This window comes from Rhinolophus sinicus, chromosome 16 (genome assembly GCF_057876585.1).
Source record: "Rhinolophus sinicus isolate RSI-liver-muscle chromosome 16, RSI-T2T, whole genome shotgun sequence".
Taxonomy (NCBI): Eukaryota; Metazoa; Chordata; class Mammalia; order Chiroptera; family Rhinolophidae; genus Rhinolophus; species Rhinolophus sinicus.
The window spans coordinates 51,033,250-51,051,734 of record NC_142516.1 but is presented as its reverse complement, the minus strand read 5'-3'; the positions used below and the strand labels follow the sequence as shown (position 1 = coordinate 51,051,734).

The 18,485-nt window shown below is 34.5% G+C and overlaps 1 protein-coding gene across 7 annotated transcripts in view; it reads left to right on the top strand.

The window, feature by feature from the left end:
* RFX3 (regulatory factor X3) overlaps positions 1 to 18,485 on the top strand; it is a 265,759-nt gene that overhangs the window by 115,896 nt on the left and 131,378 nt on the right. For all 7 annotated transcript variants that reach the window (XM_019730013.3, XM_074330488.2, XM_074330486.2 and 4 more), the window contains one exon: positions 3,412 to 3,536. In XM_019730013.3, coding sequence (XP_019585572.2) covers positions 3,420 to 3,536 — 117 coding nt within the window. In that variant the 5' untranslated portion in view covers positions 3,412 to 3,419. The remainder of the gene's footprint in view (positions 1 to 3,411; positions 3,537 to 18,485) is intronic.

Below are 18,485 nucleotides of genomic sequence, written 5' to 3'. Positions count from 1 at the left end.
CCTGGCTTGGGTTTTGCGTGTCAGTTTTGATGTGGTAGGTACATAGAGCAAGAGGTTGGATGGAAAGTTCTCCGTGACTCTCTAACTTTAAGTTACATAAGCCATTGTTTTCTATCCCTCTTACTTTCCCCACCCTATTCTGTAAAGGTTACCCCTGTTGAATAGTTGGGATGCTTTTCCTTCTTTCTCACTCACCAGTTTGCTTTTCTTTACTCGTTTTACTTCTATCTGTACAATGTCTGTTATGAAACTCAGAACTTCCAACTTGGTCTAGTAGTTTCATGCATGAGCTTTATTCTTACGTCCAAACCCTCCTTTCCTACTTCCAGCTGTTTAACTTTGGTTAAGACTTCGTATCTCTGCGGCCTCAGTTGACTCATCCATAAAATGAAGAAATGAAGTTACACATTTCTGTTTTTTAAAGTGGTCAAAGCTTGGGTATTTATCCTCTATCTAAAAGAAGTAATCTAATATAAATCTTATCAATATTGTCTTAAACACAAAAAGTAATTTTCTGTTTTCAATATGGATCTGTAGGACTAAGTTTCTGGTTACCCCAAAAGGTGTCTTGAATTCCAGTGCCTGTAGGAGCTGAGCAAGTAAATGAGTTGCACCATTAAATAATTTGCCTATAAAACAATATGGGTTCACTTTTTCTACATTTTCAGCTTTTTCAAGAGAATCTGGAAATTTGTTTTTTTAACCCAAAGTTTTCTGATTTTTAAATGTTGGCAATTAAGAATTTTAATTAGTAGTCACTCTGAGTCTGTCTGTGCAGTCCATAGTATGCCAGTTTCTGAATCTGAGCCTTTTATCTTCTGATAAGCTCTGTCTGGTGGTTTACTTGAAATATTTAGGGATTGTTTTAAAAGTACATTTAATTTTTAAAGATACCTCCATTCTTTATATTCTTAATGTCTGGTCTACAACAGTGGATGTTAAAGTATGGGTGATACACCAAAAACGAGTGTGTAGACTGGTCTGCAATACAATGTATGTGTACGTGAGAAAACCTTGATAAAGCTTCCAGCCAGCATTGGGAGAAATAGGAGGGAGTTTTAGTGTGAGTGACGTCACTATAAAACTCATCCACTTTTGATAGAGCAGCTGAAACAAGAAGCCATAATTGACCACCCTGACTTCCTCATTTGTAGACTGCATTGACAAGGCCAGCACTTACCTTGCAGTTGGGAACAGGGCCTAAGAAAACCTCAGTGAAGATGATATCTAACATCTCGTTCATTTCTCATTCCCTACAGAAAGGCATCGCCTCACTCTCACTAATAGCTCCTCTGCTGTAGCATAAAAGGCATCGATAGTCTATAAATATGTAATGGATCAAAGGTTGCTGGCTTTTCCTTTTTTGGGGCGAGGGGGGTATTGTTGTCCCTCCATGATGGAATAAAGAGGAAGAGGCACAGATTGGATTCCTAATGTTTATATCCCTTCCCCCAATTTCGGGAACCATAGTCTTTCAATAATCTTAATTAGGCAAGAGTTTTATGTAGTGAATACACTTCTCAAACATTTTAAGGTATGTCTGTAGTCTTAATGATAGTACAAAGGGGGGGGTGAGTGATTCGTGGTGTGTGTGTGCGCGCACGTGTTTAAATCAGTGCTTTTTTTTTTTTTAATGAGCCACCATTTGGGAGATTTCACGTAATAAGCTGAATTTTCATCTTTTGAAAGACTGGAAGAACTGGCAGCTACAGCTCAGCTTTCCCACAAATTCACAATTTCCTGGAGCTGAACATTTGCTGACCCAAATAAATGGGATGGTAGCCCCAGTTTCCGTCACATTCTTTCGATTTAAGCCCCTAGGCACCTTCACTCTGTGTATCTGAGTTTCCTCATCTATAAATGGAGATGATAATCATACCACCACATTGGATTGTTACATGGATTAACTTATTTATGAATTAACACAAAGTATTTAGAAGAGTCCTTCGCGTATGTTAAACAATCAATGTTAGCTGTTAACTGCTCAGTCTTTGGTATGTGCCAACGTTTGTCGTGCTACTTTAGGGTTTTGACTAACAGAAGAATAAGAATGATCACCTCAAGTGATGCCAGCATAAAGGTCTAGAAAGAAAAATCAGCATAGATTCCAAGTGGAGAGGCCTAGTCCCAGGTCTACTCCTGTCACCTGGAGCGAGTCTCAACCTCTCTGGGAGTTAGTTTCCTCATTTATAAAATAAGAAGAGTAGATTAGATGCCTTCAGTGGTCCATTTCTAAAATTGAGTGAGATGATAGAAAAGGTTTAGGGAACAATTGGAAGAGGTCATAGTGTAACGAGATGCTGAGAGGGGTTAATTTTCTACTTGAAAGAACTGAATACGCTTTCAGAATTTTTCTAAGGAAAATTAATGTTCACTATACTGTTCACAGATTTAAACCATAATGCAGTGTTTTTCTTAGGTTACCAATTAAATATTGTTTTTCTCCCCAGTAAAGAAAATTAGAATTCTGGTGTCTGCTCAATAGCAAAAAGAAAATAATAATAATAATAATAACAATAATAATAATATTTATTCTATTGACTATATAAATAGTAAAAGTGAATGTCAAGGCAAGGAAGTCTGAGAAACCATATCTGTTAGAGTACATGCTGCAAAATTTAATCCTGTGTTGGTAGGTCAGGCACATGAGAACTGAAAAATATGCCGTTTTCAATTGTGAATGACAAAAGATAATATTTCATGTCTTTGTTTATAAATCTCATTTATGCAATAGTGGTCCAACCCATCTTTCAAAATAGTAACCATTATTGATATTTGGCTCTCTTTATGTCAGAGTGTAACTGAACTTTGATTTTAATACCGTACCATACCACAGAATGAGAAAATTAGTGAGCTTGATCCTTTGGGTAAATTTAGGGTGTATCGATTGGTTTTTGGATATATATATATTTTTTAGGTCAGTGAATAGTAAATTTGAAAGTTGGAAAGGACCTTAGAAAGGATTCATTCTAAATTGTACACCTCTGGTGACATCCTGATAGTCCATCAAAGTGTCCAGAAAGTACAGTTTATGACATTTTTATCCAGTTAAGGTTTGTGTTCTGAGAATTGAGTACCTTGACATAATTTGGAGCTATAGTTTATAATGTTGAAACAATTAATAACAGATGAGACCTAAGGAAGGTAAATTTCAATGAGTTCAACCTTTATAGTTTCAAGATAAGTACTAATGGGGATTTTAAAAACGTGGACTAGTAATTTTCTGTATTTATTTAAAAAGTGGTCAAATATAAATATGCATGGGATAGTATGACAGTGTGTTGGGGTAAGAGGTCTTCAGAGATTTGAAAGTCTCAGTAGTCTCAGTATAGGATATTAAAAACAAATGGGATGTAGCTCATCGTGCAAGGGGAGCATTTTAACCTTAATTTCTGTTGTAATGTATTTCAGAGACCATCATGCAGACATCAGAGACCGGGTCGGACACAGGTTCGACAGTGACTTTACAGACATCTGTGGCTAGTCAAGCAGCAGTGCCTACACAGGTGGTACAACAAGTACCAGTACAGCAACAGGTAAGGAGCGCCTGTTTTTAGAGAAGATGCCGTGCCTTTCACTGTGCTGAGTCTTCAACGTAGCTGTGTCCAAAGGTGATTTGGATTATACTTTCTGGCACAACGGGCGCTCAGATAGGCCTCGTTCAGTTCTTAGGTTAAGCCAACAAAGGTTTCTTGAGCATTGCCTAGATGTGCTAGGTTCTTTCTGTGCTAGACTGTAGGAATACAAAGATAAAATACTCAAACTGATCCCTCCTCTGAGAGAGCTTCTTAACTCTCAGAGAGCATTTGTTCCTGAGTTGACCACTCTAAGTAGGTTTTCTCCTTCTCTTCCCCCCCACTTTTTTGTCACAGCTTCCTATTTCTTTCACATTGAAATGTAAGCAATTATATTTTTATATAATTGGATCTCAGTAGTACTTAATAAAGGAAAGGATGAAGGTACCTTACAAGGAGAGATTTTGCTTTTGTGATGTTTTAGAAAGTGTGTGGGCATTATGGTGACTGATAAATACTGTTTAATGAAAATTAAATTATTTTAAAGGTCTGGAGATCCAATTCATCCCATTTAAAAAATTGAGAATGGATTCCTCATCACATATTTACTACAGGGTTTATTCATTCTCGATACTTGGCTTGTTTTGGGAAGATACTGACAAAATAATGCTATTTATGCCAGCTAATAGTTTTGCGTGTGGATTGTGAACACATTGGCCTGTCATTTCTTCTAAAGAGTAGCGAGAAAATAAGTGAGAAAGATCATGTCGTAAAGCGTTCTCTTGAGACTTGAGAATTGCTTGTAATTTCTTAGTATCCAAGATAATCTTGAGCAAATTTTGCTCTTACAATTATGAATAAGTAGGCAGAGGGGGTGTCTTCTCCTGAATGATAGAAAGACTGAAGGTTATAGTCTTTCAGGAGGTGGAAGTGGGCGAGGCAGGGAGAGTGCTAGAATCAGGAAGCGTCTTTGACTCTCATGGTAAATAAAGACATATGAAGAAGTCATTTAAGAAAAAATCTTAGGACGCTCCTCTTCCTGGTCTCTAACACACACACACACACACACACACACACACACACACACACGCACGCACGCACATACATCCTTTCCATCCCTTAATGTTTCTCATATGGTAGGTTGAACTATATGCAGGTTTTGAACTACAAAAACAATTTCATATGTTTCAACCTCATCCTTATGTTTTAATTTTTTGTAGCTCTTTACTCAGTGCTTACATTCATGATATATGTATAAATGCTATTCTAATCTAGCCATGTAGTGAGCTGTGATTGTCTTCTTTTTCTATAAAACTTACGTACTTTCCCTGGATTTAATGACCATATGTTTTCTTAAAGAAGGCTCTCAGATCATTCTGACCTGCTCCAGTCTGGATTGAATTCCTTTTGCTCTGCTCCCATCCTGGGATCTCCTTTTGCCATCATCCTGAGGTTTTTCGTTTTTTATGTTGGCTTTTCTGTTTCCTGAATCAATGTGTTAAATGTTCTGGATTTGCCTTGAGTACAACTTCGAGTAACTTCTTAAGAAATGATAAATGTTTGAGCTCTTATGTGTCTGAGAAGGAATGTATTTATCTTCACAGTTGTATGGTAGTTGGATGGATACAGAGTTTTGGGTTGGAAATAATTTTCTTCAGAGATTTGAAGGATTGCTCCATTGTCTTCTGGTTTACAGGATTGCTATGGAAAAGTCAAGCATCATTCTGATTTCTGATCCTTTATATGTGTCCTATATGTTTTTTTTCCTCTCTGAAAGTTTATAGAGTGTTTCAAATCCCAGTTTCTTGAAACTCATGTTGTATCTTGATGTGGACCTATTTTCATACATTGTGCTGGAACCTTGCTGTGTTCCTTTTCAAGCTGGACATTTATGTTCTTCAGTTCTGGGAAATTTTATTCAAATTTTTCATTTATTATTACCTTCTCTGTTCTTTCTCTCTCTTTCTCTCTCTTTTTTTCCACTTGTTTGACTCTTTGTTCTACTTTCAATATCATCCTCCAGCCTATCTATTAATTTTCTATCATAGTTGTAATTTTCAAGAGCTTTTAAAAATTTTCCTGTATGTTCCTTTTTATAACATTATGTTTCCTTTCCTGATTATAATATCTTTATCTCTCTCTCTCTAAATATATTAATTTTTTAAGTTATTGAAAATTTTTTCTCTTTATACAGTCTGTTTCTTTCAAGCTACTTCTTTTTTTCTCTTTTAGAAGCTTTTCTCAGATGTCTGGGGATCTTTGGGTGCTTATTCCCAATTGTGAGGATAAAATGCTGGTTTGCATGCATGAGTGGGTCTTGTCGACTTCAGTATAAGGTCATATTCTGGGCTTTTTAAACGGGGACCCTCTGATATTCACCGTCTTTGTTTTTCCTCTTGGACTAGTCATGTTTTCAAAGAAGACTCTCCAGCTACCTGATTAGCAGCTGAATGTTTGGCTCCACCTGGCAGCTGAGTAGGGGAAGAGAGTTGGGTATTTCTTGCATTAATTCACTTAATCCTTCTCTTTTTCACATGGTATCACCTGTGTTTGGTCTTCCTCAGTGCGTACATTAAATAAAAACCTCCAAACTTTCACCAAAGTTATGGAGAGCCAGTGACTCCCTGCATAGAGTTAGTAGAGGGGACCTGTTCAGTTCTTAAATAGAATCACTTTTTATAGTAGATACGTATATTAAAAACCCAAAATTAAACTACCAGAAGTGGAAAATCAGTATCATCAGACGTAAACAGAAGATTACACACACACACTTTATTCATGTCCTTATAAAAATATTCTCATGTACGTATGGACCACATTTTGGAAAACATTGTGCTGTGCCATATGGGTCATTCCCAAAAGGCAAATTTTTTCGTTCCTCAAGTTATCTCTTTCCTCTTGGACATTCAAGGAAGGTGGTACTTTATGTCCCTTTTACACCAAGCATAGAAGGTGCGAACTCTCATTTTCTGCTTCCCAACAAAACATTTTATTTCACATAGTGGTTTGATGTGATATTTGTCTGGAATTGCCTGTTGTGTTGTCCTTCCAGGCTCATTGGGAAGGACTTTTTTTTCCTCTGTCATTTTTTTTTTTTTTTTTTCTGTTAGAACAGTGTTCCGTTTGAAGCTCCCTGGTGCATTCTGACGCTGTCCCTGTGGATGTAAATTGTCTATAACTGATAAGATTAGGGCTATAGTAATTGCTTATGGCTTTAACATGTCTGTAATCTTTGTATTGTTAATGTGCTGATGTCATCTTGAGTTTTCAAACTGTAGTAGGATACCTTTAAAAGCTTCTAGCTTTTGTCACTGACGCATGATGGATATTAAAATCATGGTGTTGATGCCTAAGGAAATTACTTCTATTGATTAAACTTTTCATTGTGTCCTGGCTTGGGCCACTTAGACGTAAAGAGAAAGCCTGTAGCTAAATTTTTTTAATGATGAGATGCATAATATTATATGTATTAAAATGTTGAGAAACCAAAACATTTTAAGATGCTAATATGTAGTTCTGTTTCTTCAAAGCCCTGAGGGTTCTAATTTCACTGTATAATAAGTACCCAATAAAATGTTGATTCTAAAGTTATTTTTGTTATGTTAATGTGGTGACTTGGACCACACCTAAGGTTGAGTGCTGGTTGTCAGGAGAAGTAGCTTTGAGATAAAAGATTTGGAACTTTCAGTCCTTCCCCCACCCCCACCTCAGGGGAAGACAGAGGGGTTGGAGTTGAGTTCCATTTCTAATGGCCAGTGAATGAGTCAATCATGACCATGTAATGAAGCCTCCGTAAAAACCCAGGACAGCTCTCTGGTCCTTTTTCAGGGAGCCTCTGGGTTTGTAAATCCATGGACATTTGGCAAGAGTGGTGTGCTAGAAGGCTATGGAAGCTTGGAGCCCTTTCCCACATACCTTGCCCTATACACTTCTTCCATTTGACTGTTCCTGAGTTATAGCCTTTTACAATAAACAGATGATCTAGGAAAAATAAATAAATAAATAAATAAAGTTATTTTTATGATTTTTCATTTGTTCTATATGCTCTCAAGAACCAACTTGTCATCTTTCCTGGTTCAGGAGTGGTAAATTCTGAGCAAAGATTGCAAGGTCTTGTTATACTTATATAATATTTTATCAAATTTCCTATCTTTTGCAGTTATTCATTATTTCACAAAACACCATTGAGTCTCAGCTTCCAAATATAGGTATTGTTGCCCAATTCAATAAAGTCTATAAAAATATTCAAGTTCAGTATCTTGATTAGAAACTAGAATTTTGATATTATCCATTGTATCATCTTTATAAAAAGACTTTTCTGCCTGATGGGACTCTATAGACTGACTAGAAATGAGCTGTTCTCCCTTTCCCTCCCCCTGCCTTTAGTGATTTGTTAGTTTCTTGTAGATTATCCTTCAAATTGGTCATTTTATATGTAAATCTTAGAGGTCTCATCCTGCTTCTCCTGGAATGAATTAATTAAAAGTCTAGAAGAGGTGAAAAAGGGAAATGCCTTCCTATTATTCCATTCTCTCCCATAGCTGGTCAGTGTAAATTTTTTTCAAGGTAGAACCGATACAAAAGTTACAACTTTTATTTCTTGTTTAAACCTCGGACTCCAGGTATTTCACTAATGCTACTGACATTGAGAATAATTTCTAAACCACCTTGAACCAGGGCTTCAAGACCTTTTTCTCCTTTTCAAGTTTCTCAGTTTTAACTGCCCTCCAAACTATGGTTCCTTCTCTCTCTACTGCCTCTGCCTAGCTTCCTTTTTCCTTGGAAAAGGGCACGCATCTTTTCTTTCAAAGTGGGAAGTTGTGTTGTCTCTATATTGCTTCTTCTAAACATAACATCCCAGCACAGTGGAGCCTGTGGTTGAGGTTTTTTTTTTTCCTTTACTCTTTTTTTTTTTTTTTGAGTCCAAAGAAAGATTTTTGTTTTTTTCTCATAGAAGCTGCTGCCAACTTTGTTCAAATTCTTTTATTAGCAGAGATTGTGGTCTTTATCTTTTCCTGTCCAGGGACTCAGTCTGTTTCTAATGGGTCTTTGGTATGTATCTGGGACATTGAATCCTCTTTTAATGTGATAAAAGTTCATTTCAAAATTATATTCAGATAAGAACCTTTGTTTTTCTATAAATCACCTATCTAGGCAGTGACTGTCTATAATTCGAATTATAGAAATGAATGAAATAGATACGTGGCTATCTCCTTTTGGTTAGTATCAATCTGTCACATACGAGTATTTAGCATTTCCACGTAAGTAATGGCATATCGTGGAGAGTGAGCATATTATCCCTGTGGTCAAAAGAATGTGATGCTTTTTTGGGATAAAGAGATCCAACTGGAACTGTCAATTAGATGCTAGAAAGGGCAGTCTTCATGAAGGGTAAACTTCAAATGAATTTTCTCCAATAGATCCTAGAGTATCTTTAAAATGATGTTTCAACCTTTAGGAAATAGATTTTACAAGTTAAATTTTGATGTGAATACTCCTGAGATCCTCACATTAGACTGTAGTTTTAGCAGTGGGTCATTTCTGTCTTCACTTTCGTTTGCCACATTTTTGTGATGTAGTATATCATCACAACCAGAAAGAAACTGTGATAATTAGGAACATACCCATGAAAAAGTTCTTTTGGTGGAAGCAATAAACAGTGATTAAGGAAAAAAATAAAGATTGCCTACAGTTAAATCCATAACAGAATCTTCCATTGGATCAAAATTTGATCAACAGTGTCTTAAATGGTCCCTTTGCTAGTTTGGAGCTAAGCATGAGGCAGTACACTCTATCGTTCTTGTATTTACCTTTCCATTGTGTCAGGGTCAAGAGATTTGCTTTCTGAACATCGTAGCTTTGATGGACATGAATAGAATTCCTTTCGTTTGAGACCATTATCTCATATAATCAACAGAAGCAAAGACATTTTTCTCTGGTTTGTTCTTACTTGGGACTTGATTCCCATTGGCTTTGTTCCCTAAGGGGACAATGTTCTCATAAGTAAGAATGTGGCAGACATTCTAAAAGATGGGGTTACATTTTTAAATGAATTCTAGTTGAGTGGCTTTTTGTAAAAAAACAAAACAAAAGACAGTGATTTTAGCTCTTAAAGAGCATATTTACTTTTAGAACCAGAACTGCTAATTTCTAGTATACGATATAAAAGTAAGATGTTTTGAAGGAACATGCTGATTTACAATTTAAATCAATTTTGTTGCATCAATCCAATATGACGGCCCTTTAGTTGATTATCTCTACTGAATATTTATAAATATAAAAAAACTCTACTATTTAAATAGTTGAGTAGTTATATTTTTTTATTCTGTTTAGTGATTTTAAAACTATTTTCTCATTTGGAGTTAGATCATTGTGATCAGTTTTGGATATCATATTTTAAGAGTAATATGCCAGGCACTCTGTTAAAGGATGGGGTTTCAAAGGTAATTTGACATGGTACCAGAGTGTGGGAAGCTAACTTTTGAGAGAGGTAGGTATTGTCGTAGAATTGGATACTGAATGCCTCACGAGTAAAGGTGGAGATTGTTTTGGGGAGTAAGCATCAGCAATGCCTTCACCAATGATGTGACCTTTGAACTGTTACTGAAGGAAAAGTTGGAGTTGACAAGAAAAACAAACTGGAGGAGGGTATTTCTGATATAGAAAAGCGTGGAAGAGCACTAGGCAAATCAGGGAATCTGTATGGGGAGGCAAGAAGTCTAGGAAGTAAAGGATTTAGAACAATGTTGCCCGAAAAACTCTTGTGGGAGGTTTACTCAGGTGACCCATTTGTGGTGTCTTGACATCTGTCTCCTCCCTAGTATATATATTCTTTTCCCTCTTCACTTGAGATATTTCTTTATGTACTCCTCCACTGCCAATTTTCTTGATAGAGACATCTATACTTATCTACTACATTTCCCTTTTATCTAACCACTTCTTAATGAAATTTGGATGCTATTCATACAACTGTGGAGACTGTACACTTTGGACAGAGCCAAATCCAGCAGTATTCTCTAGGATCTTTCTGAATTTTTCCTTGATACTTGATGTTGTTGACTATCAGATATCTCTCTTGTCTCGTGGCTTTTGGGCTTCTCCTTTTATTGCTTTGAGGGCGACTTCATCAAGGAAATAGGTTTTGTAGAGGTTGAGAGTGAGTTTCATAGTTAGAAGGTATGGGTTCAAATCCTACTGCTAGTCCTTTCTACTTATATGACTTTAAATGAGCTATTAACCTTTCAACTCATCCAATTTCCTCATGTATAAAATAGGAATAATAATTTTAGCTTATACTTAGCTACAAATATTAAGTAATTCAGGATAGTACTTGGTATATAATACACTTTTAATAAATTTATCATTTTCATTGTTATTATGACTATTATTATTAGTAGTAGTACTAATAATATATCTGACTCTTCTAATATTGGGGTTTTTCAATCCCCTTTTATATAAGATTTGACCTGTGGTCTTCTGTTTTTGCCCTTACTCTCAAGTAAATCATCTTCTGTAGCTTTTATAGTCTTTATACCAGTTGCTTCCATTTTCTTCACTAAGCAAAAACCTCTGGTCCTTCCTTGGATTGAGTTTTGGAGGCTCAGGCTCTAGATCAGAATGGCACCCACTTTGTCTGACCAGCAGGGCAGTATTCTCCACCCTGGAGGGGTGCATTCACCATGGTGATTAGAGAAAATACCAGAAGGTTTCTCCATAAAGAGCAGGAATACCTCCAGTACTTTATTCAGCTCATGAAATATAATAATTTTGGATCAAGTACGGTGTTGTGCAGAGTATATAAGACTTTAGTAAATTAAGATAAGAATAATATATTAGTATTTTAACTAGCCTGATTAGAATTTGAATTTCTAGGTAGAAGAGACTTAAATTATTCATTTATTTCAAAAATCCAAAGGATCGCCCACAGTTGCATTGCAGAAAATTTTCTTCACCAGATCACTTAGTTGTATAGACTTATTTTAGTTGATTTTGATTTCATAATTTTGTTCTTAGAGATATATTTCCTATGAATATCTATTTTGTTTATCAAACTATTAATTTCAACATCAGTAGGTGTTTTTTTTTTTGCTTGGAAAATTCAATTTGTCCTTACAAAATGTTTCAAGTGAGTAGAAAGTAGAACACTTTAGGATAACTGGTATCACTTATTATTTGAAAAAGTTTGGAACATAATTTAAACAGAGCACCTGCCCGCTTTGCCTAAGCAAATGAGAGGAATTATTTATTTGTGCTGTAAATACTCTCAACGTAGTAGATCTCAATTTTTATCTAAGTCTGTTTGCCATAGTATCTGAAAGAAAGGGAAGCTTAAGGTCCAAATAAAAAAAAATGTTATTTATAATCTGAGCTGGTGAAGGGAGTCTTTCTAGGAAAAGTGACTTTTAAGCTAAGATTTGAAGACTAGAGATAACCAGTGCAGGAATAAAAGGAAGTGTTTTCTGAGTGTGTGTGTGTGTGTGTGTGTGTGTGTGTGTGTGTGTGGAGACCTGGTATCATAGAGAACCTGGTGGGTTTGTGGAACTGAAACAGAGTTGAAATAGCTAGGGGAGAGAATGAGAGGATTGAGTAGTGAAAGATGAGGTGGAGTGTTAGGTGGCTGCTGGTCAGGCAATATAAAGTATTTAAGTTTTCAGTAACTCTCCTTTTGAAGTTGTCCACTAGTCTACATTGTCAGAAATCCTTGAAGCAATGAATCATCAGTAAGAGTAGCTGCCATCTTCTGAGCACCTGTTTGTGTGTATTCCCTGTGTTGATGTTTGGCTTATTATTTCTAAAGCTTATAATAACCTGCAAAGTAGGTTGTATTCTCCCCGTTTTACAAGTGAGGAAACTGAGGCTCAAGTAATTTAAATTACTTGCTTTGGATAAGTCATTTGTCCTTGACAGCCTGTGCATACATTTGAGAAGTACATTCTGAGGCAGTAATTACAAAATGTCTGTGTGTGAGGTTGATGTTGCATTTCTATTGTATTACCCATTTAACAAATGATTCTTTTCTTCAAAGTCTTCTTTCATGGAACCAGTAAATGCTGGGCAAGTAGTAGGTGCTCCATATGTATTGAAGGAATATATTATTAAGTTGGTGCAAAAGTAATTGTGGTTTGTGCAATTATTTTTAACCTTTTAAACCGCAGTTACTTTTGCACCAACCTAATACTACAAAAACAGCTCTTCTGATTGAATCATCATGTATGTGTGGGGGGCAGAGGAGTTGGGCCTTGTCCACTTAGCTTTCTCTTGCCCCTGACAGCAGTTCCTGATAAGCTTTTGTGGGATCTAGAGGGATATATGGAACACAGTTTGAGAATCATCTCTCCTGGAGTCTTTTGTAGCAAAAATAATTGTTTATCAAAGTTCTTCAAGCTTGATACCTGTGTCAAACCAGTATATCAGAACATTAATTCCATGAACTCTTAACGTATAACTTTTCTATCCATGAAAAATAATCATTTTGCACTTCCTTTTATCCAGGGCTGATTTTAGAAATAAACACACGTGTAATGCCTCTTTATTTTCTTTAAAGACTGTGTTGACATCAGTCAAAGCCATTTCTGCAGAGACTGATGGTTCATTTTCCTTATATACAGCCCTTATAAGTTGATACACTTCCTATTTAGAGCAAATCAGAGCTGCCCTCTTTGTCTTGGATGACTAGTAGCTCAGTGCTAAATCCTAAACCTGATGTGTAAACTAATATACCTTCCTTCAGCCATGACTGTTTTTTTTTTTTTTTTTTAGCCAAGAGTCAAATCCAGGTCATCTGACTTCAGAGCCTGAGCTCTTAAGCTCTAAGCCTACAGAGATAAACCAGTCAGATGAGTTATAACAAGATGAACTGTTAAATAGTATAAGTACATTGACATAACAGTACTAAACATGGCAGTCCCATGGCAAATAGCATAATATACTTTATGTCAAGAAGGATTAATTTTAGCTCTGTGCACAATGCGTTTTTGAGAAATGCCACAAGCAGAAGTATTAAAGCAAACAAGAGCATCTGGAGTATAAAAAGCTATTTGAGTAAAATAACTGGCAAATAAAAAAATTATAAACCTTCAAGTTCCTAATGCATTTTCTAAACTCAGACCCTAAATACGAGTGTCAGTAAATATAGAACCTTTTTTTAAAAAGAGAAAAGTGATAAAATCAATGTAGTAAAATGTTATTCAGATAATCTTGGGAAAGGATATATAAAAATATTTGTATAATTCTTGCAACTTTTCTAGAAGTCTGAAATTATATAAAAAGGAAAAAAAAACACTTGAAAATAAATAACTTTACCTATCTAAGTTTGTTAACTTGAGCTAATAACCTTAAACTGTGTTCAGTAGACATGGGTACTTATTTAGTATTACATCTTTAAATAAATAAAACTTGAAAGTTGCCTTATACTTATACATATGCTAAGCCACAAGAGTTCTTTGAAAAAGTATCCCAAATGTAAACTTCTTTTGTCTCACCTTAGCAAATGTAAATTAAAAATGAAAGAACAACAAAAAAATTACTTTTGAGATTATTGCCCAATTGTCTCTCCATGTTCCATCAACTCTCCAGTCTTGACCATTATTATCAAGATAATAAGTAAATAAACAAACAAGACTAAATAACACATAAAACAAATGACCAATAAAAAATTGGCGATACTTTTAAGATTTTTTAAACCACAGATGTGTAGGACGAATTTGTGGTACAATTGGAGACTACTTTAAAAACTTTGTTGCTATAAAATGCGAACTAAGTTATTCTGAAGAAAACAAGACAGAAGTATTAGAAGTTAGAAGTTAGGTACTAAGCTCAACAAAGATAATTAGCCAGTGTGTGGCTTTGAATTTTGTTTTAATTAATAGCAATATATATCGTGATAGCAATTGATTAGCAGCTTTGAAAAAGTTAAACTCACCGAAATTCATGTTGTAATTAACATATTAATTATTGAATGATGGAGGAAGTAGAATACAGATTTTTTATTAAATAAAAAAGTATAGTATTTTATCTTTTTATAGTCCTAATTTTAAATATTTCATTAAAAGTTTATCTTTTTTTCTGTAAGATATAATTTTAATGGGTAATAAAAAGATAGGCCTCAAACTGAAATTAATATACAGAGCTTTTATTTCTGGTTTACAAGTTGGTCAAGCTGTAACTCATAAATCTACATAGGTAACCAAAGGCAATTTTTTCTTTTTCTGCCTCCCTTTACTACTTGGCTTTTTGGGTTACTAAGTATTGCTAGTTTGGGATCCTATTAAATCTGTGCTTTCTTATTACCGTGTTTCCCCAAAAATAAGACCTAGCCGGACAATCAGCTCTAATGTGTCTTTTGGAGCAAAAATTAATATAAGACCCTGTATTGTATTGTATTGTATTGTATTATACATTATATCACATCATATCATATATCATATCATATCATACCATACCCGGTCTTATAGTAAAATAAGACCGGGTTTTATATTAATTTTTTGCTCCAAAAGACGCATTAGAGCTGATTGTCCAGGTAGGTCTTATTTTTGGGGAAACACGGTATTAGCAAATTCAGCTTTTTAAAAATAGCAGGATTAAAGAAGAAAAATGAAATAAAAAAAAGATTATACATAAGAAAAGAATACACATAATACTTGAAATGTAAGAAGAAAGGTGATTCTTAAATAAAATGCTTATTAAATAATTACATTTAAAGAGGTACTGCCCCATTTGTGAATCTCAGGTTAGTTTTGTATCCCATCACTAATTGAATTAAACTATAGTACAAACTAATATGAGGGCTTTTTCCTAAATGAAGCTATAGGTTGAAATAATTGAGCAAAATTATTTCTGACGTTTTTTAAAGTGATAATAAATAAGTTAATTTTACTTTGAATGAACTTAATTATAGTTCCCAGTAATAATAATTTTTTTGAACTCTTATAAGACTGACTCAACCATTGATTACGGTCCTTTTTATGATCCTTGATAACAGTTATTCTAAGGAAAACCTTTTTACCAATAATTTTTCTTTTTGCTGTTGTACTTATTTTCAAGTCTTTGCCTTGGCATTGAAGTTTACCAAGGTGTTTATTGCCTGTGGTTCTTTGATCTAGTAGACAGTTATAAATTTAAAAGTCATGATTGAGTCGTAATTTTTGCCCCAGCAATTTTATAAATACATTTCACAGAAACTGAGTATTTCTTTGGTTATTTATTTTAAGTAGACGTTCAAAATAATAGTAAAACAGAAGAGTATCAGAGAAGTTGACGAACTCTGTCTAGGAAAAAAAATATATGACCTAGAGAAGCTAATATAATACACAAAACCCATAATCTTTAAATAGTCTTTAAAATCTCAGTGTAAAAATAAATTACTAACAATGCTAGTAGATCTCAGTAGACAGTTTATTTCACATGTGGAAAATGTTTTTAATATTTAGCTTAAATTATATTCATACCTATATTTTGGTTGGTAATGCTTTAAGCTAGTATTAAAATAATTTTTTTGTTGTTGTTCTTCTGCTTCCTATGAAGCAGTGATAATATTTCCCTAAAATATTAGCAATCTGAGCTAGATAATTTTTATAATGAAAGTATGAATATATTCTAGATTATATGAGTTACTGCATTATAACAGACTACCACTTAACTTCAGTGTATTTTCATATGTTTGCCATCTTTTTGGTGCTAAGTGGAACTATTATATTTGTTTTGGGCTAATGAGGAGGAATAGAGCCAGCCTCAATATGAAAATGATCAAAGCTAAATGATATCACAGATAGACTGAATATAAAAGAACCTTCATCATTCTAGTTGGCCCAACAACTGTCATTATTTATACCTTGGTTTACCTTTTGTGTGTTTTAATAAATACATTATTGAACACTAGAGGTCACCAGTCATGGTCCCAGGAAAGCATGGCTGATCCCCAAACTAGATTTAAGTCTTTCTGTTATGCACTTTCCATATACCTTTCCATCATAGATTGTTTATTGTTGTGGTTTTAATTGGTTTATGTGAACAGTGTCTCTCCCCAAAACTATAGCATAAATCGATGATCCAGGGACCATGTCTTTTTTTGCTCCCACTGTAGTACCACCTACCACACATGATCTGTCTGGCACATAGTAGGTGCTCAATAAATGTTTGTGAATTGATCAGTAAACTAGGTAATACTGAAGTGCCTTCTAAATTAATAGTGATTGAATATACTTAATTATATGTTTAGTGTTAAATATGCACATGCACACACAAAATACTTTAAACACTGCAATTTCTGAACAGTATAAATGATCACTGTCAGATGTCTCCAGAACAGAACAGCTACATCCTAGGTTTGCACATGATTTAGTAAAGCAAGAGAAAGGAATGCTAGAATTTCTATTTTTACCCCCTAAACAATAAGAAATATAGCTAAGGTATCAGATATTACATAGATCACACATATAAATGAGACATTTGAGGGAAAGGAGGGTTGATGATAGCCCCTCATTTGTTTGTTGCATTTTCTATGTTTCCAGCAAGATAGATTAATGGATTATATAGTCTAGTTTTAATTAAACTAATTCATAATTAGGACAAGTGGCTTAAAAATGTTTCCCACATATAGCCTATGGATTGAATATAGCAGTAATGAAAGCAGAAATAAAGAAGATGGCAGAATGGACACTTACCTAATTCTTTGACACTCACAGAGCAAATGTCTGTTTAGACAGTTGCTGTCTAAATGATAAGAAGTTGTCTCCTGTGATAAGTCCTACGTCCTGAGATTTTTGACATACAGATTATGTCCACTCTCTTCAGTGATGAACCTCTCACCTAAGTACGAGTATGTATTATGTCATTAGATTAGCTAATGGAGTTGCTTCAATTAACAGGACATTTCAATATTTGATCTTTAGCTTTTTATTTTATGATTCCTATTTTTCTATATGTTTTATAAAGTATATGCTCCTGTTAATACAATAGATGTATGTATTTATAAGTAAATTTTTTAAGAGAGGAAAATGGTCAAAAAAATTTAGAAACTACCAAACAAAAATGTTGCATACCTTACACCAGGAAGATGTCATTTACATATAATAAAATCCACCATTTAAGCATACAGTTTGACAAAATATATACTTGAATAAGCACCACCACAATCAAAATATAGAACATTTTCATTACCCTAAAGAGTTCCCTTGTGCTTCTTTGCTCTCCGTTCCTCCCTTCCCTATCCCCAGCTCCAGGAGAACACTGATCTGCTGTCATTTAGATTGCTTTGTCTTATCTAGAATTTCAAATAAATAAAATCATACAACATCTACTCTTTCTGTCCGGCTTATTTCACTCATCATAGTGTTTTGGAGGCTCCTCCATGTTTCTGTGTCTATCAGAGGTTCATTCCTTTTTATGGATAAATAATACTCCATTATAACAATATGTCACAATTTGTTTATCCATTCACCTATTGTTGAGCATTTGGTTCCCAGTTTTGAACTGGAAATGTTATGAACATTCATATACTGTTTGTGTGGAATATGTCTTTATTTCTCTTGGGTGAATACCTAGAAGTAGACTTGTTGAGTCATACGGTATTTGTTTAACCTTATTAAGAACTGCCATACTATTTTTCAAAGTGATTATCCCATTTTATATTCCCAGCAGCAGTGTATGAAGGTTCTAGTTACTTGACAGCCTTACCAAACTTTGAATTGTCCAATGTTTTTAATGTTAGTGAATTATGTAGTGGTATCTCATTGTAGTTTTAATGTGCATTTATCTGATGACTAATGATGTTGAACATCTTATGTGCTTATCGGCCAGCTATATTTTTGCCTTTTTATAGTTTATTATTCTTCCATTTCTACTTTTATTTGAAACAGTAAGTACCTAATTTGTGCCTAACTAAAATACATTTAGATGGGATCAAGTAATTTTTTTAAAATTTTAAATTAAAACCAAAGCGAATAAGAAAAGAGAAAAATTTAATAATAATAG